This window comes from Rhinolophus sinicus, linkage group LG06, assembly GCF_036562045.2.
Source record: "Rhinolophus sinicus isolate RSC01 linkage group LG06, ASM3656204v1, whole genome shotgun sequence".
In the NCBI taxonomy this organism is placed as follows: domain Eukaryota; kingdom Metazoa; phylum Chordata; class Mammalia; order Chiroptera; family Rhinolophidae; genus Rhinolophus; species Rhinolophus sinicus.
Window position 1 is genome coordinate 27084862 of NC_133756.1, and position 24505 is coordinate 27109366.

The 24505-nt window shown below is 44.9% G+C and overlaps 1 protein-coding gene and 1 long non-coding RNA gene across 3 annotated transcripts in view; one reads left to right on the top strand and one right to left on the bottom strand.

The window, feature by feature from the left end:
- Window positions 1-563: 563 nt before the first annotated feature.
- On the bottom strand, window positions 564-2599 carry JUN (Jun proto-oncogene, AP-1 transcription factor subunit). Its single transcript, XM_019742535.2, has one exon. The coding sequence runs from the start codon at window positions 2314-2316 to the stop codon at window positions 1312-1314; it is 1005 nt and encodes a 334-aa protein (XP_019598094.1). The 5' UTR covers window positions 2317-2599; the 3' UTR covers window positions 564-1311.
- Window positions 2600-3537: 938 nt separating this feature from the next.
- Window positions 3538-24505, top strand: part of LOC109453069 (uncharacterized) — a 280383-nt gene continuing 259415 nt past the window's right edge. Inside the window, exons 1-2 of one of the 2 annotated variants that reach the window (XR_002138237.2) lie at window positions 3538-3715; window positions 10505-10587. This is a non-coding gene — a long non-coding RNA (uncharacterized LOC109453069). Of the gene's footprint in view, window positions 3716-3909; window positions 4490-10504; window positions 10588-24505 lie in introns of those variants that run through there. The other variant, XR_012497234.1, reaches the window with a different exon arrangement.

The window sequence follows — 24505 nt, forward strand, 5'->3', positions numbered from 1 at the left end:
TTGGGAAGAAAGAAGTAGTAAAGGGAAAGGAATTCAAGATGTTATTGGTATTTGAATACCTTTATTGTGACAAGAATGCTGTTATAAATATTCATAAGCAAAGACCATCTTTTTAAACCTAGGAATTGTTCAAGTGAAGATTCCAAATGGGAAGGGTACATCTTTTGTAAAAATCTGCCACTATTCTTGCTTTGAAAATAAGCATCTATTGTTAAATTTCTGCTAACGTTATAAATGGTCACAGCACATGCCACTTGATCTAATCCAAACTTTAAAGTGTTGGACTTCCCAGTGGGCTATCCCTCTTCACAACCTTCCTTCCCTCAGGCTCCTCAAAGTCCACACTACCCTTTGTAAGCAACTCTATATAGATAGTGGGGGAGGGAAGTGTATAAGTTGATGAGAGCATCAGCTACAGTTATTTCTCATGCCCAATAGAGAATAGTTTTTACTGCTTGATAGTAAGCAGCACTGAGAGTGATTTTAATGGACACTCTTAACTCTTTCCACTCCATCTAGATAGGTAATCTATAGATAATGCAGAAAAGAGGTTGGGGGAGGGGTACTTTTTCAATATTTTATTTTCTTAAATATCCTTTCTGGAATTTTCAGAAACAAAACATAAAAAAATTATATACTTTATTACAAATGGTAAACTCAGAGTGCTCCAAATCTCTTATTTACAAATAACACTGGGCAGGACACCCAAACAAACAAACATGAAATAACTTACAAAGGCATGAAGCTGTTTATTGACAATAATCAGCTTTCATCAAATTAAAAAAAATATATATGTACATACACAGTTAAGGAAGGCAGGCCAGAAAGTTCATCTGTAGGCTCAGCCTCGCTCTCACAAACCTCCCTCCCGCCTCCCCTCCCCTAACCCCTCCCCCCTTTGTATTCTTAAGGAGTACTACAGAAGCAATCTACAGTCTCTATTGCAGTTTGTAACCCCTCCCCCTCCCCCCTTGTAATACTGAATGAGATCGAATGTTAGGTCCATGCAGTTCTTGGTCAATGTTAAAGAAAAGTCTAACGTTCTGTTTGCGCTGGGACAGCCCGTCCATAAAGCGGGGCAGCCCGCAGGCGGCCGTTCCCTGGCTACACGCCAAGGGAGGGCGCGCCAAGTCCTTCCCACTCGTGCACACTGGGGGCGCCGTCAGGACGCAACCCAGTCCAACTTGGATACCCTTGGCTTTAGTCCTCCGACACTTCTTTTTTCTCTCTCTCACAACTTGTCAAGTTCTCAAGTCTGTCTCTCTGTTATTTTTTTTTCTCCATTGCCCCTCAGCCCCCGACAGTCTCTCCTCAAAACGTTTGCAACTGCTGTGTTAGCATGAGTTGGCACCCACTGTTAACGTGGTTCATGACTTTCTGTTTAAGCTGTGCCACCTGTTCCCTGAGCATATTGGCCGTGGACGCCAGCTCTGAGTTCTGCGCTTTCAAGGTTTTCACTTTTTCCTCCAGCCGGGCGATCCTCTCCAGCTTCCTTTTCCGGCACTTGGAGGCAGCGATGCGGTTCCTCATGCGCTTTCTCTCCGCCTTGATCCGCTCCTGGGACTCCATGTCGATGGGTGACAGGGGAGGCGTTTCCCCGGGCATCTCGGGCACCGTCTGCGGCTCCTCCTTCAGGGCCTGCAGCCGCGGGTGCTGCACGGGGATCTGCTGGGGCAGGTGGTGCGGCGGCTGTGGCGGCTGCTGCTGCTGCTGGGGCTGCGCGGGAAAGGCCAGGCCGGCCGCGCCGTAGGAGGGCGCCCCGCCGCCGCTGCTCAGCGCGCCCGGGTTGAAGTTGCTGAGGTTGGCGTAGACCGGCGGCTCGTTATGGAGGCTGGCGCTGAAGCCGCTGCTGCCGCTGCCGCCCGCCACGGAAGCCACCGCGGGAGCCACCATGCCCGCCCCGCTGACAGGCTGCGCCGCGGACGTGACGCTGGGCAGTGTGTTCTGGCTGTGCAGTTCGGCCAGGGCGCGCACGAAGCCCTCCGCGAAGCCCTCCTGCTCGTCCGTCACGTTCTTGGGGCACAGGAACTGGGTGGGGGTCGGCGTGGTGGTGATGTGCCCGTTGCTGGACTGGATTATCAGGCGCTCCAGCTCCGGCGACGCCAGTTTGAGCAGCCCCACGTCCGGCGAGGTGAGGAGGTCCGAGTTCTTGGCCCGGAGGTGCGGCTTCAGGCTGCCCACCGGGTCGGCCAGGTTCAGGGTCATGCTCTGTTTGAGGATCTTGGGGTTACTGTAACCGTAGGCGCCGCTCTCGGACTGGAGGAACGAGGCGTTGAGGGCATCGTCATAGAAGGTCGTTTCCATCTTTGCAGTCATAGAACAGTCCGTCACTTCACGTGGGGTTAGTTTGGGCTGCGCGCAGAAGTTTCGGGGCCGCAACAGCTCGCTGGCAAGCGGGGGACACCCGCGCCTGCCCGGCCTTCAGCAAGGAAAGTTTATCTAACAGCGCGCGCACCCGCTAGCTGTCCTCCCCCTTTGCGCCCTCCTCACCAGCGCGCTCCAGGGAACGCAGGGTTAAGACGCCGCCCGCACTCTTACTTGTCGGCTCTCGCGCGCTGCCGGCTTTAAAAAGTCGCGGTCACTCACTGAGCGCTCCTCTGCGCAGCGGCTCCTCGGAGCCCGCGGACTAACTCGCTTCCCGGCGACAGCCGCTCTCCTGGCGACGGCACTCAGCGCGGACCCCGCAGTGGCCGGTCAGCGGCGGGTCTCCGCCGCCCGGACTTCTACGACTGTCCCCTCCTCCGCTGCGAGGGGGAGGGGGCGCCCGGCGGCCGAGGCTCGCGCTCGCCCAAGTTCAGCAACCGGTGCGAGCGCACGTCCCTCCTCGCTCTCCTCTCTCCGTCGCTTTTTCTTTATCGCCGCCGCGGCAGCTTGGAGCGGAGGAAAGCTTTGCAAAAGTTCGGTCCGGGACTCAGGGGCTACTTGTCCCTTGTCCTCCGGGCCAGGAAAGTTCTTTGCCGCTACAGCGGCTCGCCAGACTTCTCCAGGGGACAGTCGCCGCCCTCCGCGCTGTCAGCGGCGCCCGGGCAGTGGGGCTCTCCTTTTGGGTCGGCTGGAGAGGGGGCTCTTCGGACGCTCTCCCAAAACACCAGCCCGGGAACCACAGGCGCTAGCTCTGGGCAGTTGGTGAGAAAATGGAAAAGAAAATCAGATTTGCAGTTCGGACTCTACTGCTGTCCTGTCTCCCTGAGTCCGCGCGCCTCCACTCCCGCCTCGCTGATACAGCCACACTCAGTGCAACTCTGAGCCCTTATCCAGCCCGAGCTCAACACTTATCTGCTACCAGTCAACCCCTAAAAATAGCCCATGATGTCACCCCAAGGCCTTCCCATTGGCTTGCGTCGCTCTCAAGGGGGCGGGCCCGCCCGTCGCCATGGAGACCCCACCCTAGAAGATTCTTCTCCGGACCCGCGGAGGCTCACGGGATGAGGTAATGCTCTGTTGCCCTCCTACAGTTGGGCCCTTCTTTCTCCTCCTCCCCCGCCCCCTCCCGCGCGCCTCGCGCCCCTCTCTTCTCCCTCCCCGGCGCGTCTTTCCCGGCCCGCCCGGTGCATTGTGGGCTGACGTCTTGGGGCTTGACTGTCTAGTGAAGGTGGCCACTGCGAGCCCGGCCGACGCGGGCGCTCGCATCTTCTGATGGAAGCGGGCACAAGTTCGGGTCTCGGGGCGGAATGCAGAAGATGCGGGGACTCGGAGGGCTGGGGAACCTGGCCAGGTGTCTGGGGTCGAGGGTGCGAGACGGGTGCTATTTCCCCACTTCGTGGGTGCTGGATATCATCCACCGGCGTTTCGCCGCCCCGCGGGGCTGGGAGGTCTACGGCTCGGGTGTTTTCCTCCCCCGCACTTCCGGGGGGCGGGAGCACCGCCTTTAAGGTGGCTCTGTTAAGTCCCCCGTGGGGGTAAGTGAAAGTGGGCTTAAGTTTAGGGGCAGTCTCCGAGAGTCAGCCCCCCCCCCCACGTTGAGTACGCGCGGAAGTTTGTCTGCTGGTCAAGTTCACCAGCGACCGTCCGCCGGGTTGTCTGGCTGCGCCTAGAAGCCGAGTGATTTGCGTTGCTCGAGACTGGGTGGTCAGCTAACTCCTCACGGCACCCCCACTTCACCCGACGATGGGAGGAAGGGTGCGAGGTCATAGCTTCGTCTCGGAGGGGAGGTTTTTTGTTTTTTGTTTTTTTAATAAGGGGTGCAATTAGGGGGCAACTCAGTCCAGTTGAGAACAAGCGTTTAGGGAATCCAAAACTCGGGGAGCCCCGGCGATCTACTCCCTGCCCCCGCACAAGAACACGCACACCACACATCACACGAATACACACACGCACAGACATTCACACTCCCCCGCCCTGATTTGCTTCCGGGAAAACAAGTCCGAGAGGACACTCGCCAAAAGTCACGCAGCGAGGAGTCGAATAGAAGCAGGATTTAAAATCGCTCGGCTCCGGGCCGGGAGCTGGGCCTATATCCTGTGTAGCCTCTAGGAAGCGCTAGACACATGTAAGTGGTTCCTTTTTTTTTTTTTTTTTTTTTTTTTTGGTGGCTCAGTTATCTACCCCCCCACCCCCACCCCCCTTAGGGACAAAAGTGTATGGTGAAAAGAATACCGAAGTCGGGAATCGTGGGTTCTGTCGTGGCCAACGCTGCCATGGTGTGAAGTGAGCAAGTCACCGAACTTCTATGAGCTTTTCAGTTCCTTTATCTGCGGCGGGGGTGCGGGAGGGTGGGGGGCGGGGCGGTGAAAATCACTTCACTGGGCAGAGTTAGTGTAGCATCATCACCTTCAGGGCTGGGAAGTAGTCACCGAACAGCCTCCTTCTCCGAGTTTCCCAGAGCCTCCCTGGAATGCCAGGGTGTAAGAGTGTGACTTGACAGGAACAGGTGTAAAGACTCCTGCGAGGAGCAGCGAGGGAACGAGAGTGAGAGAGGAAAGGGTCGAAGGCAGCTCTTTCCTGGGCCTTTTGCCTGTGACTGTTGGACCTGCAGCAGTTGAGGTCCCTAGGTTCTAATTTGGGCTTCTCAGCTTCAGAACTTCGGGGAATTCAGCTTATGCGTTTAGAGGCCAGAATCTTATGGTCCTTTTGGCTTTGAGGGTTAAAATTCAACAGCCCAACAGTAGCTAGTGGCAGGGAAATCTTGACAACTTTTCTTTACTCCAGGCACTCACCTCTCATTCTGTCATGCAGCAGAGGAAAACAGTGGCTACTGTGAGCCAGGCACTGGGGTGGGGGGTAGGGGTGGGGTTAGAATACAGTGATGACAAGATCCAGTTACTTTCCTCAGGGAGGGAGTATTCTCCTCTATACTGTTACCCTAAATCATTTTCGTCTGTAATCAGGGAGCTGGTGTTCTTAATAATTTTTATGAGAGTAATAAAAATAAATTTCATGTATTAAATGCCTATTATCAGCCAGGCATTTGCCAGAGCAATTTAAATATGCTGTTTCTCCCCACAACTATCTAGAGCTATGTTTATTATTAACCAGATTTAACATATGAGGAACTAGGCCCAGAGAGGTTAAGTATCTTGCTCAGGTCACACAGGCAGCTGGAAATTGACCTCAGGTCTGTGTTACATTCCCTTGTATCTTCTCTGCTCTGGGAGATTTTCTTGTAACATATTGTCTGCAGAGGAAATGGCACTTAGATGGTGGGACAGAAGAAATTGCCTTGCCTGAGCCACTGTAACTCCTTTCAGAGCTTCCTTTCAGAGCTCCTGTATTTAGAAAATTCAAGATTAGGACTTTGTATAAATATATATGTCTTTGCCTAAGGGTTCTGTGTGTTCCTCTCTGCCTTATGTGGTTTAGTAGGCTGATTTTCTCCTTATGTTGAGAAGTAGCATATTTCATCCAAAAAATAACAGATCTGTTTAAAAGTTAACGCCCCTGCTTGGAAGCCTTCACTGGCGTCCCCTTACAACCAGGAGAGAGTTTAGACACCTTTGCCTGGGAGAAGGAGCTTTTCACAGTCTAGCTCCTGCTCTCAGGCCTCACCTCTCTCTCCCAGTATCAGTTAGGAAAGGCTGGGCTATGCTGCCGTAACACACAACCCTAACATCTCAGTGGCTTATCCCACAGAAGTTTATTTCTTGCTGATGCTACATGCCCACTGTGGGTCTGCGGGGGAGTTCTGTTCACTGTGGTCACTCAAGGACTCTAGTTGAAGAGGGCTTCATCTTGACACATGCATATTACTACTATCTTGGCTGGGGGGAGAGAAGGCGGGAAATCATAGACTGGCTCTCAGAGCATCCACCTGGAAGTGATACACGGTACTTCTCCTGTATCATTAGCCAAAGCAAGTCCCGTGACCATGCCTAACTTGAAGTCTCTGTAATCCTACCAAGTATCTTGAACCAAGAAAGCTAGGAAGATTTGGGGAACAACACTAATGACTCTAGCAGTCTCCCTTTCGGTTCCCCAACTGTTTGGCTTACTGTCCTCCCACAGGCAGAATTCCCTCATCCTTTCTTCAAGGGAGACAACTTAAAGACCCATCTATCAAGCTTCCTTTCCAGGTTCTGAGTGATGTGTAGTAGACTTTATATCCGCTCCAGATAGGACTTAGCAACTAAAAGGAAGGTGTCTACCCTGCACACCTTCAATATGTAATGGTGGGACTGAGGCAGGATACACTGCAGTGGATACATCATGTGGAAGTGGAGGAATGGGAGACCACAGTAGACACTAATCCACTGAGCAGACTTATTGAGGACCCCCTACCCATCACCCCAGTTAGGCCCTGATTCTGCTCCCCGAGTGTAGCTGCCCCATCCATTCTTCCCCATGTCCCCTGGCTTTGCCCTCTGAGAGAGTCTTCCTCTCCTATATCTAAAGCAGGCATTGGGAAATATGTTTCTAAATAAGCTTTCAAAAATTGGGGGCGGGCACAGAGTCATGTTAAGTCTCAAATACAGTCTCCTTTAATCCAGGCTGATGTTCTTTTGGCAGTACAACTCTCACACAGATGTAGGCTTCTTATCTGTTTGATTCTAGCCATTCCATGTACCAATAGCCAGAGCCAATTCTTTTCTAGACATAGTCCTATGGTTTGCTACATTTCTTAGCTTTGTCATTCTCCTGCCTGCTGATACCTCTCTCTCTCTCTCTCTCTCTCTCTCTCTCTCTCTCTCTCATATTCATTCCCCTGCTCCCCATCTTGGTTTTGAATACTTTTGGTTTATTGAGCTTCGGTGTGAGAGTCACACTTTTCCTTTATTTTCTAGAGCCATTTTGTTTAATTGAAATCATATGCTGGGTACCACCTTTATTTGTCAAGAGGTTTGAACGATAAATAGGCTTGAGGCCATACCTTGACTTGATCCATACTTCAAGGCTAATTTTAACTTGCCTTTTCTTGCTGAAAACATTTCTTAGTTATATATTTTATTAGTTGAGACTGAGAAACAACTTAGCCTCTTCTAACCCTACAAATCTCTGAATTTCTAGATTGTCCCTACTCTTTCATTCTTGTTTGCAAACCGGCCAAGTCTTCTCTGAGCTCATCTCTTTTTTTTATATAATAAGTTTCCAAATGCATCCAACAGCCACCAACACGTTCTACTAACATTTTGTTTCAAGTCTCTCACTTTAAGTTGATTAGGTTCATGACACGCCTTCTAAATTGTCACAGGTGATATATTCACCAAATAGATCACTGTCCTTTTAGCTTCTGATAACAGTGCTCTTAGTTACTGCCCTCTAAATGGATGTTTACTTTTACTGTTGCCATTACATTACCCCACGTCTAGGTGCCAATTCTTACATCAGTCAGGATAGACTAAGTTTGCCACCATTAACAAACAATCCTAAAATCTTCGTGGCTTAGCAAAAATCTTTATTTCTTGTTCGTAGTACATGTTCAAAGTCAAAGGGGCTTTGCTTCATGTACTCACTCAGAAACTGAGTCTGCAGAAGGTTTCATCTTGATATTTGCTTCCACAGTCATTCCCATCACTTCAATGGGGAAGAAAGCACGGCGAAGTCACATTGGTTTTAAAAGCTTCCTCTCTGAAATGAGCCCTATTGTTTACATATTATTGGTTAAAAACTAGTCACGTGACCATGTCTTTCTTAGAGGATGCCAGAAAGTGCAATCCTACTATGTGCCTGGAAGTGAACAGCGGGAAATGCACCCCTCTGTATAGGTTACCCTATGGTAGCGATCCAAAAATCTTACTGGATGACAACCACAGAATTATTTCTCATTCACACTGTATGTCTATCTTTGCTTCATATATATTCTGTTTGCTTTAGGACCCTTTCTGAAACATTGCTGATTGTCATAGCAGAGAAGAAAGAGCTTGGTGCTTAAAGCTTCTGCGGAGAGCAGTTCCTATGGCCAAGCTTGATGTCAGTGGGAGGGGCAGCGAGTATTCCCAAGTAGTGATACACTCCACCACACCCTCCCTGCAGTACACATTCCCCCCATTCCTATAAGTCTCAGCTACCTAAACATTTTCCATTCCTTTAACATTTTTCTGCCTTTCCATTTCCTTTTATCTTTAGTCAAAATGCCTCCTGGCAAACTCCTACTCATTCTTCGAGACCCACCCAGCTCAAATAATTGCTCCCTCTGAAGCTTTCTGTTACCCCAGTTCCTACTCTACCCTCAAATAGTTATTATTTCCTTTGGCTCTCACTACACTGGGTACTTAACCTGAAGCAGAGAATGTTTAACATGTGTTCTGGTAAATGTCTTACATCCATGACTCCAAATCCAGGAACTGTATCTTACTCATTTTTGTATCTCCAGTGCTTAATTCAGTGCCTGGCACTGGAAAGGATAGAAGGTGCTCAATAAATGCTTGTTGATGGATTTTTTGAAAAATAGCCTTTTCTATAGTGGGATTAAGGGGGTGTTTTAATAGTCAAATACCTAGCAACAGTACCTTGTTTTAATACGTAAAAGTTGGACCATGTCAAACTCCCTTGCTGAAACCTAAGCACATCCTATCAGATTTGGGATTAACACCCAAATTATGTATCTTGCCTATAAAATTTCACATGATCTGGGCTATCCTACTTGCCAGCCTGAAATAGCTAGTACTTCTCCCCTCACTCACTATTCCGCAGCCACACTGGCTCTGACTGTTATCAGTCAGGATAGCCTAGGGTATGCTACAGTGAAAAACAATTCCAAATCTCAGTGACTCAAGACAAAAAAGTGTTATTTCTTGCTCCTGCTCCATGTCCATCAAGGGTTGGTAGGGACTCTGATTAGTTGTCTTCCTCTCCGACCAAGCCTGGTGCATTACCACTTTCAAGAACCTTACAGACATGGATCCAGGTAGAGAGAAAGAGAGCTTTGAAGGGTCTTAGCCAGGTAGTAATTACTCACCTTTGCCAGTGAATGTCACCTGTCACTTCTCACAATTCATTGGCTAAAAGTCGTCTCATGGCCCCACCCAGCCACAAGGAGACCAGGAAGTGCAATCCTATCTGCCTGAAAGGCAGAGAGCTGGACGTGTTTGGTGACCAGCCCTAATTGCTCCCACAAAGAACTTCTTTAGTTCCTCAAACCAAGACAAACTATTCTTGCCTAAGAGCCTTTACATGAGCCCTCCCACTTCTTCCCTGTTCCTTGGTCAATTTCAGTTTTCTTTGGATGTTAGCTTAAATAACACTTGAAGAGGCTTTTTTAAATACTGCACCCTCCCCCCATCTCAATTAGAATCCCCACTTACACTTTCTCATAAATCCCTATAGGTTTTCTTTATAGCAGTTGGGATTTCAGGAGGGTGGTAAATAACACCCCTTTCTTTCCCATTTGAGTTCAGAACCAGCCGAAAGTTAGATACAGTAATCAGATGAATAAAACAACATCAACTTGATAGCTGATATAGGATAGATTGGAGGGCATGCCAGACATGAGCCCATACTGGATTCCTAATGCTTCACCCTGAATTAAACTTTCTCACTGGTCCCTGGCGAAGGTGGGCAGTTGCAAGCCTCTTCCAAATGGACAGTGAATGTGTACATCCTGTGGACAATTTGATTCTGAAAAGAGAGAGCAAATGACAGGTGGGCATGCTGGGTTTTTCTTTTGAACTCAGCAATCAGAACTCACTCCTCTTCCCAGGCTGAGTAAATAAGTGATGGGGAAAGTGGACAAGAGAGTTGTTCTAGCAAATATCCCCTCCTGGTAACCTGACACCTGGGAAATGGAGATTTCCTCATCACAACAGAATTTATCTTAGTTTGTTATTCCATATTTCTTTGTGTTACTGTTTGTTTGTTTGTCTGTCTGTTTAAATCTGTCTTGCCCACCAGAGGACGAGTGTCAAGAGGGCAGGATAAGCGTATCTTTTTGTCTTCACTGTATCCATAGCATTTAGCACAGTGCTTGGTACATGGAGGGTGCTCAATAAATCTTTGTTATACATCGGAGCTCCTGGGGAAGTCCTTCTCTTGGATCAACTCTCCACAGAATTCGTTCTCATTTGTGTGAGACTGGTGTCCAATTTGGAGATGTTCCATTCTCTTTCTCACTTCCCTACTCCCTTTTTTTCAGATCTTCAGCTTGGATAGAGTCGTATGCATCTACATCACAAGTGGGGTAAGGAGGCAGGAATGAAAAACAACCCGGAAGTGCAAGTAAGTGAATTGAGTTGTTGGACAGTATGCGTGAACTAGGTTTTTGTCAAGGAGGAATGTGGAATTGTTGTACATGTCATCATGTTTATGGCGATACCTTTCCAGCCCTCAGAATCTCCCCGAAACTTATGTGGGATGGTAAAGTGGCAAGGGTCCTTAGAAGTTGTCTTCCAAGTCCTGCCCTTTTCCCAATGCACAAATCTTTTTGGCAGTATTTTCACTACTTAAATACTTCTAGTTATATTCAGAGCTGGAGAGTGGTAATTCTAGTGACTGCTGCTGGTTGGACCACATGGGGAAGGAACATTGTGGACATGAAACTGAGGAAAGCAATTCTGGCCAATCAGAGAGATCTCAGAGAAGGTGGGCCAAGTGGTGAGAAGCCTGAAACTTCTCATGGAGAAGAAATGAAGGAACTGGGAATATTTACCCAGAGGAAACAAAATATTAGGTTGGTGCAAAAGTAATTGCGGTTTAAAAGGTTGGAAATAATTGCAAAAACCACAATTACTTTTGCGTCAACCTATAAAAGACCGTGGGAGCATATGTAGCCGTCTCCACATAGTTGTACAACTGTCATGTAGAGGCGTTGACTTATTCTGCAGGTTTTGAGGTCAGAGCGAGAGTAACAATTAGAAGTTAGAGAGGAAAACTGTTATATTTAAGAAAGAACTTTCTGGAGTTAGTTGTTTATCAGTGGGGTAGTTCCCTTCAAAGCAGCATTGAAGTTCATCCACTCACTACACATGTATTGTCTGTGATGTGCCAGAAGACACTGTGCTCAGTGAGTTACAAATAATTCCCAGTGAGCCCACAGCGACTTGTAATACTCACCATTTATTTTCAAAGTTCATAAATGCCAGGTTTAAATATTATCTTTTAGAACTTGCCTGGGAGTGGTCATCAACATGAGTGGTTTCTCAATTCTAGAACTGACTTTTTTTTTTTTCAAAATTTGAAAAATCTGGGGTGACAGTTTCTCATCTCCAGTGTTACTTAGATGGACATTCTTCTATCAAAACAACAAGTGTTTTCAGTACCCATAAATCAAAATTACCTGTACTTGTGATCACTTAAGATTATATACTCCCTTACCATCTGACACAGAAGAACTACGAAGTAGTCACTGAGCTCCCTTTTCCTTTCTCTCCTGTGCATACAGCTAAACTACATTTCCTGGCCTCCTTTGTAATTAGGTGTGGCCACTTGGCTGAGTTTTAGCCAACCCAAAGGGGATGAATGTAATGTGTGCTACATACAGGCCTGACTTATAAAACCATCTTTCCCCATCTCCTGGTTAAATGTAAGGGACATTTAGAGAAGGGCAGAGCCACATGTGGAAGGAGCCTGGATCTCTGAATGACCACGTGGAAGACCGCCCACTGACCAGGAATATTGGCATTGGACTTTGAATGAGAAATCACTTTTATTGTGTTGAGCCACCAAGATTGTGAAGTAAATACGTTAAAGCTACCAGTGTCTTCTTATTCCAGCTGGTGCTCTAAGATACCTTCAGTGAGAGAATAACTGTGGAACTGAAGTTAGGGATTTTGTTCTTTCCTTTCGTGTTTGAAGAGAATTAGTGGAGGACATAGCACTTAATCATAAACTGGTACTTTCTATTGGTAATGTTTTCTTCCCATCTAATTCGTGAACTTCATGAGACAGGTTGCCATTTCTTACATCCTCTTTTATATTTAATTTTTTAGTGGATATTTATTGAGAAATGCCAGGTGCTTTGGGGATTTCAGAAGAAATATAGGTAGCACATATTGTTAAATATGTTATCAATTTATTCAACAATTTTTGAGCATTTGCTATGGGCCAGCTAGTGGTAAACATTGGTGAACAAAAGCTACAGTACCTGCCGACAAGTTGGGTTATAGCAAAGAAAATAGGTAATAAAGAAGCAAGACTAGTAGGGTATGATAATGCTTTGGGAAAGAGGTACAGGGTGTTCTGGGGGTACCGGAAAGAGACGTCTGACAAGGGTAGCAGTCAGAATTGTCCTCTAAGGAGGTGATGGGCAAATCGAGATCTCAAAGATGAGTAGGAGTAGCCAGAAGAAGAGACAGTGAAGAGAGAGTGTGCTAGAAAGGGGACCTGCATGTACGAAGGTCTAAATATGGGGCATGAATATGGAGCATGTTTGGAAGGGTCGAATGGTCAGCTAGAAAGGAAGAATGGAGAGGATGAGCATGAGAGGAAGAGCTTTCCATGTATGTATGCACATACATCACAAGTACATACAGAAGGTCTTGTGTTATAACATGTATGTGTATTTACTTAGGAGAAAATACCAAGATGTCAACAGTTGTGACGTTTGGGTAATTTCCATTTTCCTCCGTATGCTTCTCTGTTTGTTTTAAAAGTTTCCACAATAAACATGTATTGCATTTAAGCACACTTTAAACGTGTAATGAAAAAAATCAAAATAAATATTTTTCCTTATTGTAACTGCACCTGCTTTCCCTCATTGGATCCTCACAGCAGTCTCCTGAGCAAACTGAGGTCTAGAGCTGGTAAGGTCCCATTTGGTCTACTTTCTCTCCATCGCGCCAGCCTTCCCTGCAGTTTTCTAAGGAGTGATGATGGCTTTTCTTGGAACTAGTGAGTTTAGCGCTGTGTTACGCGTTCACGTGTATGTAGTTTGCGACTTGGAGAAACTGGGTCAATGTTCTCATGATCCTGACCTACCTAAGAGGCTTCCCACATACAAAGGATGGCCCTCAACGTACTGGACGATGTCATTAGACTTCTCTTTTCCGTGATGCTCTCATGTGCTTTGCCTGGTGATTTTGCAGTAGGGGAGAGGGCTACTGAGACTTTTTAAAAAGCTAGTTAGGGAGGCTATTGCTTCCCATTATTTGGTCAACCTACATCTTAATTGACCAGCATGTTGATACTTGGCCACATGAGTGATGATCAATATTTGTAGCAAACACCCAAACATTGGAAAGACTTGAAATACTGTATTGGCATTCTGTAAATTATATTGTGGCAACAAACCACCCCCCAAATCTCAGAGGCTTAAAACAACATGAGTCTATTTCAAGTACATGTTCCATTCCCACCCTGATTTAGGCCTTAGCTCTTTACTCTGGAACTGAGGCTGAAGGAGCAGCCCCCATCTGAGATCTTGTTGGTATGTGTCACAGGGAAGAGAGCGAGGCAACACCACAGGATAGCTCTTAAAGCGTTGCCCATGTCACTTCCACTCACCTCTGAGTGCCCAAATGTGTCACAGGTCAGCAAAAATTTTGACAAACACCTTCTTAACATTCTGAGTCTCAGTTTCTTTATCTGCAAAATACAAATAGGTGAAATACACAATGGTATGGTCAAACCATGGAATATCATGTAGTCATTTAAAACAATGAGTCACTTGCCTTTAAAAAGATGAGTTGACTTGGAGACGTGTCCATGATACAGTGTTACCTGAAGAAAGTGTGTTGTAGAGTGATCTGTGTAGCATGGTTTTATTTTTGCATAAATTAAAAAAAACCCTATATGTGAGTATATTTCTTTGTATGAGAATATTAATAAAAACATCTAATGTTTAAAGAGTGCCTACATCATATTCCCACCCCTGTGCTTTTTAACATGCATTTGCTCATTTAATCCTTGGAAAACCCAGAGAGAGGAGTAGAAAGTTATATACCAAATCATCATTATCAGCTGTTTATACCTTACGTGGCGGTGTGATTAGAGAGATTTTATTCACTTTGAAAAATATATGGTTTCTATAAATTTGTACTTATCACATTAGATAGATTAATCAGCTTTTGTTGTGAAAGAAACCACAAAATCTGAGTGCTATACAATGTTATTTTATTTCCTGTTTATCAGTCTGCAGGTCAGCTGTGGTGGCATGCCTTCCTAAGACCCCATTCAGTCTTCTTTCCTCTTCATTACATCTGCCTCCCCTGCAGTTTTCTAAGGCGTGTTGATGGCTTTTCTTGGAACTGCTTGCTTTAGTGCAGTGTTGCGTGTGCAGCTTGGTGCAGTAGGGCCAAGGGTTAAATTCAGGTCTGTTCCATGTGTCTCCTTTTAGAACCCATCCTAGAGGCAGAATCTACCAGGGATATGTTTTTCTCATGGCAGAGGTTGTGGCACATGGAAACACTTGTGGCTTCTTAAGGCCTCGGCTTGGGAACTGGTATGTTGTCATTTTTGCCCATATTCTATTAGCTGAAGCAAGTCACATGGCTTAGTTCAATATCAGTGAGCTGGGAAGTCATGTAAGTTATGGAGGGAGGGAGTGAATATTTCTGTATAGTAATCCACTGCAATAAGCGTCCATTGCTTTCTTAGTTAAAAAAATGTAACAATAAAGTGAAGAAACGAGAATATTTACCAGGGATACTTTAAATTGTGTTCAGTATACTCCTAAGTCACATTATGCATTTCTCTGAAATACAAACTCTATATTTACAATGATAATAAGCACAATGATATTAACATGAACATTTAATTAACCGGAGTACTCTTTGCCTAATAGGGCCGGTAGGAGATTACAGTAGTTTGGCATATGCTGACTGTGGTGTGACATTCTAAACATAATCTAGAGACTGTTTAATGGCTTTCTGTATACATCACTGCTACTTGAGTGGACATCTGCGCTCCAAGGAACTTAAATCATGAAATCACAGACTCCCAGATGTGGAAAGATTCTGGTACCTGTGGTAGGCAGGTGTCTCCTAAGTAGTTACATGGACAGCTACTATTGCCAATTATAGTCATTCTTGATTGGATGTGTCTCATATTGCTGGAGAATGGGTATAGAAATCAAAATTCCTTCATTTATCCAATGGGGACATTAAGCGCCCCCAGCTGTCACTTACCCGAGTGATACAGTAAGTTAGTGACCAGAGATGAGATGCAAACCAGATGTCTCGAGTGGGCCCAGGGCCCTTTACTTTGTTTCTCTGCATAACACAAATATCAAGCATATGGATCATTGGGGAATATTCACTAGGCTGTGAAACTTCCATTGCTCTTTAAAAAACATATTAAGTCTCATTCTTCTACTGTTTCCTCTGACTTAGGAGAACCCAAGCACATCTTAGACCAACTACTTCTGAGTCCTGCAAAGAAACACAAATGGCACAGATGCAGAAATAGGGAGTTGAATGCTAAATTCCTTAAAACACTGGCCAGGGAATCACACCTGCTTTAATTTCCTTTCTATTCTAGGTAATTTAGAAAATACCTGCTGATATATCTCATGGGAATCCATTTGCAAAAAGAAAATGTTTTATTAAGGAATTTATTTGTTAGGATTAAGAGTCATGTTCATCAAGTTTCAGTCATTTACCCATCACTTTTTCCATTTTCTATGTCCATTTATATCTCTAAAATCAGTTTACTTAATATTTTTCTTTAAATAGATTCACTTTTTAAAAATATAAAGATATTTTTATAGGAGATGATATATTAATTTTATAAATGAATAACAACTATTACTTGCTGTAACTACTTAGACAACTGTAAAAGTAAATACATATCCATTAAAATAAATAGATTTGTCCATGTACCACTAAAAGTTGTTTCTTATTCTACAAGTGGTAGGCATTTAAACTGATATAGTGGGAAAATACGGGCTTTGGAGTCAGGAAGACTTGAGTTCAAATCTAAACTCATTCCCTTCCCAGTAGTGTGATTCGGGGCAATTTCATTAAATTGCTGAGTGTCAGTTTCTCATCCATAAAATGGAACAACAGCTATATCTCACTCTGTGTGTGTGTGTGTGCAGAAGCACCTAGTGTCATTCCTATTTCATAGTAGAAACACAAAAAATTTAGTTACCTTCTTCCTTTCCTCAATTTTTTTCAAAATGGCACTCAAGAATTCTATTGTTAGAGAGATGAATGATCTGGGGGCACTATTGGCTGTTTCCAGGGTAACTGACTGGTAGATTGCCTGTCATGTGCTAGGAAATGTGCTAAGTGTTGTGACACAATGAAGACTGGGCACGTGAACTCAGAGTTGAAGACTTAGATTCAAGTCGCATCTCATCTCTTTAGGACAAGTCATTTAACATCTCTGAGCCTCAGTTTCCTTATCTGAAAATGAGTGTAGGGATTGCCATTTATGCCTACTTCAAAGGAGTTTTGTGAGGAATACCATATACAGCTAATGCCAAAGCCTTTGGTGAATGGATACAGGCAGTTCTGCTATAATATGCTACATACGTTCCAGAAACACTTTGTGTTCTGCAGGGTTGTACATTAAAAATAACAGGGCTTTTTTCAAAAATAGGGTTGGGGCAGATCACTGAAAACCTATACAATATTGTAACCACAATGCTAAGATAAAATTTTAAATATCCTAATAAAAATAATAGAGCTGAAAAGATCTGTTAAATTCTGAGTAAATAAATAAATACACACACACATACATACCGTGTTTCCCCAAAAATAAGACCTAGCCAGACAATCAGCTCTAAGTCGTCTTTTGGAGCCAAAATTTATATAAGACCCGGTCTTATTTTACTATAAGACCATGTCTAATCTAATCTAATCTAATCTAATCTAATCTAATCTAATCTAATCTAACATAATACCGGCTCTTATATTAATTTTTGCTCCAGAAGACACATTAGAGCTGATTGTCTGTCTAGGTCTTATTTTCAGGGAAACACGATACTACAGAAAATATAGGGCTTTATGCTAAAACTGGTGAAGATGTTGCTGGAAGGCATAGGGCGGGGAGGAGGCCACTAAGTTAAGGAGGTAAGGGTAAGTGCTCAAAGACAGGGACGCACCAGGCAGAAAGCTCTTTTGGGAAAGAGCATGTAGGCAAATAGCCCAGCAGGATGGAGGGTGAAGGGGCTCCTGTCTGGTACCCCGGTTCTGTATGCCTCTGTGGCTCCCACACTCAGCTGTGTTAGTGTAGTTCCTGCTCAGCTGCTGCTCCTCAGTGAAACAAAGAATTAACATCTTGGAAAAAATCCGTGAGAAATAAAGCAATCTGCATGTTATATTGTTCTCATCCCTCGAGTTACCAGTCTTGCCTTGTCTTACAGTAACATATATGACAGTATCATGTATTATAGCAGAGCAGTCCACCTGTGCAGGTGGAGCGAAGGCTTGCAGGCTTCATAAGCAGAGCAAGCAGAGACTCCCAGAGGTAGAGTTCATTCATAGATGTGAGTCTCTTCCTCTGTGCCTTCTTCCCTCACTTCCCAGTCTGACTGGTCTACTTCCCCTCCTCTTCTTGGTTACAGGGTTCCTCTTCCTCACTAGCCTGTGAGCTGCTCGAGATAGCGCTCTGTCATATTCATTGATATGCTCTGAGGGTCCCCACAGGGCCCCTGGAGCACATGATTTCATGGCAGTTGAACCTGTTTATAGGCAGGGAAGGGCCCTGGATCCACTGAGGGGGTTCCCGGGCGCACCTAAGGGCATCAGAACCACTGCACTACGTTGAGATGAGGACGAAGGCACTCAGTGCCCCAGCACAGGGACAATGTCTCATTCAGCTCTATGGGGCTCCCAAGTGAGATGGGGGCTCCTCGGCGGGTCCCAACCCCACCTTAACCATGAGAAGGTCGTGAGAGGGCTGGTAGCATTTCTTCCTCAGCACCCCTCCCTCCCTCCTTTCTTCTCACCCTCTCTTCTTCTCTTCCTCTCTCCCTCCCTCCTCCCTTCCCTCCTTTTCTTTCTTTCAACAAATATTTACTGAATCCCTGTTCCATGCCAGGCACTACACAAGGTCTTGGGGAAGAAGTGGTGGGCAAAAAGACATCTTCCCTCATGGTGTTTCAGTATTCCCTAGAGATTAAAAGCTGATATCTGGCTCTGTCCTTTACTTGCTATATGAACTTGACCAAATTCCTCATTAAATGGCGATCCATTTCCTCATCTGTAAAACGAGGCTCATGATAGAACCTATTTCAGAGGGTTCTTGTGAATATTAAATTAGTTGATATGTAAAGTACTTAAAAATAGTATCTGACCCAGTAAGTGCCCAATAAATATTAATGATAATTACTAGTATTATGCTTTCTGTATATACATAATAAATAAACTGATATAAAAATCACAATATGCAATAAGTGTTATGAATGAAAAAAAGACTGGGTGGGAACTATGTTTTCCCTGTGGTGTAGTTAGTAGAATATGTAAATATTATCTGATGAAAATAGGGAAATGGTTGAGCCTACAGACCTGGAAGATCTCTATTTCCTTCTGGTTTTGAAAACGAACAGCAGTGGGGACCTTCTTAAAGAGGATGATCAGAACGGGGCTCTCTGAAGAGGGGCTACCATAGAAGGTATAAACGTAGTCACTGAGAGGGGATGGTGGTGTGAGAGGGGCGTTCCAGGCAGAGGAAAGGCAGGAAAGAGCCATCATCAAAGATCAGGGCATGAGGACTTTCCCCGCTGGGCTCTGAACTTGGCTAATTTTGTTAAAAGACCCTATGTTCCTAGATGATCAGTTAAAGCGTCACTATATGGGGAGCCCTCAGTTGTGGCTTTCAAGCACTGGAGACTGGATACTGGTACCAGCCATATCCTGGATTCTAGAGCTCTTGGTCTTTCTAGGCTATTATGGTGAACCCCTCTATACCGCTGTACCTGCTGGGCCATTGTTTCAATTCTTGTGTTCCACTTGAGCAAATTAAACAAAGGTAACTTGATGAACATGCATTTCTAGGTACCATGGTCTAAATTCACTCCCAATCCCTAAGTTTTAATCAGTGTATGTTACCAGCCACATACCGTTTGGGTAACCTGGGTCACGGCAGTGTATCTCCTTAGTGTATTCACTCATGAATACTCACTGAAAGAATACCAATTGAGCAAGAAGTATGTGCCAGCATGACAGGGTAGAAAGGTCACTTGGGGCCTCAGCTTCTGTGCCGATAGCATGAAGGCTTACGTCCGGTCTCTGGTTATCAACTGCAGTGTCGACTCCCAATCCCCAGTGTATTCAACAAATTCGGATTCAAGGTGATTCCTCCCTCTCTGGTACTGAAAAGCTTTCTGAAGTGGGTGAGAAAACAGTAGAGACAGATGGGTGCTGGGAATTTTATTATTATTACCCAGAACTTAATTTTTCTCTGCCGAGATTCTTAGGAATGTGACCTCACTTGCCACAAGGTCTCACCAGAAAGGGTTGAGCAGTACTGAAGTGGATGCTCTCCCAGACCCTTTTAGCTCCTGAGTCCTGGGGTCATTTTGCTTTTCTTTTCTTTTCTTTTTTTTGGTTTCTTTTCATTTAACACCATTTCATGTGCATGTTTCCAAAAATCCACATAGTTCTCCCCTTGATGGTCTCAGGGATTAGGCTTTAGTTTTGCTTAGTGGTTTCCCAGTTGATCCCTCCCTCTTGATAACTCTACTTTACAGACCTTTTTAGAGCCTGCATTCAATGAATCCTAATTGTGTGTGAGAGAGTGTGTGTGCGTTTGTGTGTGTGTGTGTAACTCCTCACACTCACTTTCTTTATCTCTAGTACCAGTAGGGACTCAGCAACTATTGGACAAATTAGTGAATTCTTAATGATTATCAAGAACCTCACCAAACACATACTACTGGGTTTCCCTGAAAATAAGACTTAGCTGGACCATCAGCTCTAATGCGTCTTTTGGAGCAAAAATTAATAGAACACCTGGTCTTATTTTAATATAATATAAGACCCGGTCTTTAATATAATATAATATAATATAATATAATATAATATAATATAATATAAAATATAATACTGGATCTTATATAAGACCGGGTCTTATATAATATAATATGAGACCGGATCTTATATAATATAAGGCCCGGTCTTATATTAATTTTTGCTCCAAAAGACACACTAGGGCTGATGGTCTGGCTAGGTCTTATTTTCGGGGTAACACGTATGTTATAACCTTTGGATTATTTGCCTTCTTTTGTGAGGGTATTAATTCTTATGATGGAATTGCTAGATCCAAAGTTATAAGCAGGTTTTGAGCTTTTATTACCAACTGCCAGATTGCTGAAGTGCTTTTGTTTTATGTAAGCGGTAGTATTGCTGGTAACACTTGTGGTAATTATTTATAACATTATCTTAAATAATTAATCGAATCAAAGAGTACTTCCTCTCCTTTTTTTTTTTTCCCTGGGTATCCAAATCTTTCACATCCCAAACTCTAGGAGTTTCCCTACAGCCCCTCAGATCGGTGCTGTGTGCTCTGAATTTAATAAGAGAAACAGAAGTGGGCTGCTCCAGCGCTCGGTCCCAGCACCATTTGTGTCTCCTTGGACACCACCGTTTTGCCAGTTCAACACCAGCCTGGTTTGTGGTTTTCTGTGATGGAAATGATGATAAAGGTAAAGAGAACTATGACAACACTGTGAGGATATTAACCCCATTTTATAGGTAAGGAAACTAAGGCTCGGAGAGGTGATGCAGCTTGCCTTTAGTCACACAGCTGGGAATTAGCAAAGACAGGATTTACATCGGGTGCCAACTGATTCGAAGCCAGTCTCCTTGCACTAAACTACACTACACCACTTCTCAAGTGGAGGTGCAGGGTCAGGAGCTCTGTGGGAGCAGCAGGTCTGTCAAGTTCTGCAGGGCTGAGCTGTTTATCATTGCAGAGGACACTCATCACTGTGCTAATTACATTAATTGCTGCCCACTCTGTGGCTAAGTGGGTGGCTTAACAATACCTAGCAACGTGGTAATGATGCCTGGGCCTGCCTTTCTGCGTACAAACATCTGACTCCTTTTTTTTATTTACATCTCTTTCCCGTGGTGGCCAAAGAGCATAATTATAGGCTCTATTGGTTGGAAGTTAGTGACTACCTATCTTATAGGGGAAAGGTTAAGACTCTAAACTTTGCCCTCCATCAGCATCAACTTTATACAAGGCATCTATTATAATCCTCATGATCTCTCAGAAGTCGGTATTATATTATCGCCCAGCCGTCTGCTTGGGGTCACAAAGCTAGGAAGCAGTGGTATAGGCTTAGAAGTCAGGCTGTCTGAGGATAAATTTTGTCTCTGCACATTTACCTACACCATTACCCCTGTCAACAGGAGATCTTTTCCTCCTGACGCTTGGAATCAAAAAACACACCAGTGGGGCTGAATCTGGATTTCCAGATAACTAAGGCATTGGGAATCGGTGTTTGGAGGGGGTCTCTAGTGCTGAGGGATAAATATTTGACACTTCAACCTTCCAGCTCCCACCCCTCCCCTGAGCTTCTCAAGGAAACATTAATAGAATGTTTCAGTTGACTTTTGAAGAAGTAATTTGAAGACTACATTTTTGTACTTATTGGGAATGGAAGGATGGCTTCGGTGATTCATCATAATTGGGGAAATGACTTACCTTCCCCAGAGACCCAGATAACAGAGGCTAATTTAGGAAGCAATTGACTTTGGAATGTTGTGTATGTGTGCATTCCATGGGTGTGTCCATATATCTGTGTGTATGTATATATGTCAATTAATATGTGTGTGTTCTCAGGACGTCTTCAAGTATTGGTGGATTTGGGTGACTTATTTCCTTTCTTACCCATCTTCTCTCTGTAAATCGGGTTTAAAAGTATATTTTACTAAAGTTCAAAACAACTACATTGTATGGTGACACAAGAGCAGTGGTTAAGATATTTGGAGCTAAACCCGGGTTTGATCTTGGCTCTGCCACTTACCAGCTGTTGTGACTTGGGCAAGTTACTTAACCTCTCTAGGCATCAGTTTTCTCATTTCTAAAAATAGGGATAATAACCCTTCTGACCTCATGGGGTTATTGTTAAGTCAGGGAAGCTTCTGAGGGCAGGGACTGTGTCTATACACTATTCTGTAGCCAGCCAGAACCAGGTTTTGAAAGAACAGGCATTGGACTTAGATAATCCCTTGACTCGGATTCCAGCACTCCCATGTTGGCTGTGTGACCTTGGAGAAATTGCTTAACTTTTCAGGGCTTCAGATGTCTCGTCTATAAAATAGAGACTCATTGTTCCTACCTCAGATGATGATGAGGTGGGACATACAAGGCTCTAGTCCTGCCATTAACACATAGGAGCTATCGTTTCCCTTTCTCCCATCCCAGAGTCTTACACGCAATAATTGATGGTTGAGTTCTTGTTTGATATGTAAAACAGTCTTTTCTCTCACACTCCACTTTTATTTTCTCCTTCCCTCCCTTTTTATTTTTCTTTCTTTCCCTCCCTTTCCCTTCTCTTCTTTTTCTTTCTCTTTTTTCGTCAGCTTTAATCTACTGTGACCCAACCCCTGCCTTTAGGACCATCTGTCCCCTGGATTGTTGCAACAGCCTCCTCCCTGGCCCTCTGTTTTATGGCCCACATGGGGTATCCTTCCATCACCTGAACCAGAACTTGCTACTCCTTCCTCCAGTGGCGTCTCATCACACTCAGAACCGTGACCTGCAAGGCTCTATGAGAACTGTTTGCTGGCAGACTCTCTGCCCTGCCAGTGATTGGAACTTTTCAAGCACGTTCTAGCTCTGGGCCTTACATACTTGCAGTTCCCTTTCCCTCCAAATAGTCTCACTTCCTTAGGCCTCTGCCTACAAGTCACCTTATCAGACAGCCGACCTTACATAAAATAGCATCCCAATTACTCTCAGCCCTCCATTTTATTTTTCTTCTCACTTATCACTGACATATAGTATATTGATGCATTTACATTTTACTGTCTCTCTCTCCCCAGTAGAACGTACTTTCTGTAAAAGCAGACTTTATTTTATTTTCTGCTGTATCCCCAGAGCTTGGCACACAGTTGGTACTCAGTAAATACTAGCTGAATACATGACTGTGTGTGACCTCTCTATGAAATGGCAGAGAAGAGCCTACATAGTTGATCCAGATTCCAGGCCTGGAGAGCTCACTGACCAGCATTTATCTCACCCAAAGCAAGGTGAGGAGTGGTGAGGAGGAGACTTTGGTGGTCATTTAGGGTCACTCCCTTCACACACATGCCTTTGGGGCCAACGCTGTTTCATCTGTGGCAGTGACATGCCCGCTTTCATGGTTGAGCTTTATACCATAGTTGCAATGTTTTCTCGAATTACCATGGCAGCTTTACCATGTGATTAACTGTGCTCATGCAGATACTATCGATCACAGATGAAGATCACTCAAGGTTTAAATTTAGCACGACTGCAACAAATCGAAAGTTGGAGGTGTGATATCTAATTGTTTCCAGACAATGAAAACAAAAACACAAAGTCTTCTAGCTCCAAACCACTCTTCTCTACCGGCTGTCTCCCTCCCCTTCATCCTCCCTGTCCTGACGCTGTTCCTATCCTAAAGCCGGTAGCTTAGTGAAGGGAAACAGAACTTTGAGAGTCCAGAGTTCCAATCCCAACACCGCCACTTACTCCTTGTGAGATCTCAGGCAGGTTACCTCATCCCCCGGAGCCGTGGTTTCCTGTTCTCTAAAATGGGCCTTGCAAACGGGTACTCAGTACTATGTGTTGAGTGAGAGATGACTAAATGAGACCCCAGGGGTAGAGCAGCTAGCCCACCATGGGCATGCAGTGGATACTGGTATCTTTCATGCTAAGTGACTTGTATGGCTGTGGTGTTTTGATAACCTTTCTTTGGCTTTGGCCCACCTTTAGGATAGTCAACCCAGCCAAAAATGGAGACAAGGCCTTTGAGAATCAGTACCTCACATGCTTTCATGGAGGTCCTACTGTTAGCGAGACTGAAGATTCCGGGGCAGGTGGGTGGGCAGGACATCACCGCAGTGAGAGGCAGGCACAGTTGCTGCCCGTATGAGTTTCCTAGGGCTGCTGGAACCAATGCTACAACCTCAGTGGCTCCAAGCAATGGAAATTTATTCTTGCACAGTCTGGAGGTCGAAAATCCGAAATCAAAGTGTCAGCAGGGCCATACTCCCTCTGAAGTCTCCAAGGGAGACTCCATTCTCTGCCTCTTCTAGCTTCCGGGGACTCCTGGTGTTTC

Coding starts and splice junctions, on each gene's coding strand:
- JUN (XM_019742535.2), bottom strand. CDS start 2,316: ATGACTGCAAAGATGGAAACGACCTTCTATGACGATGCCCTCAACGCC.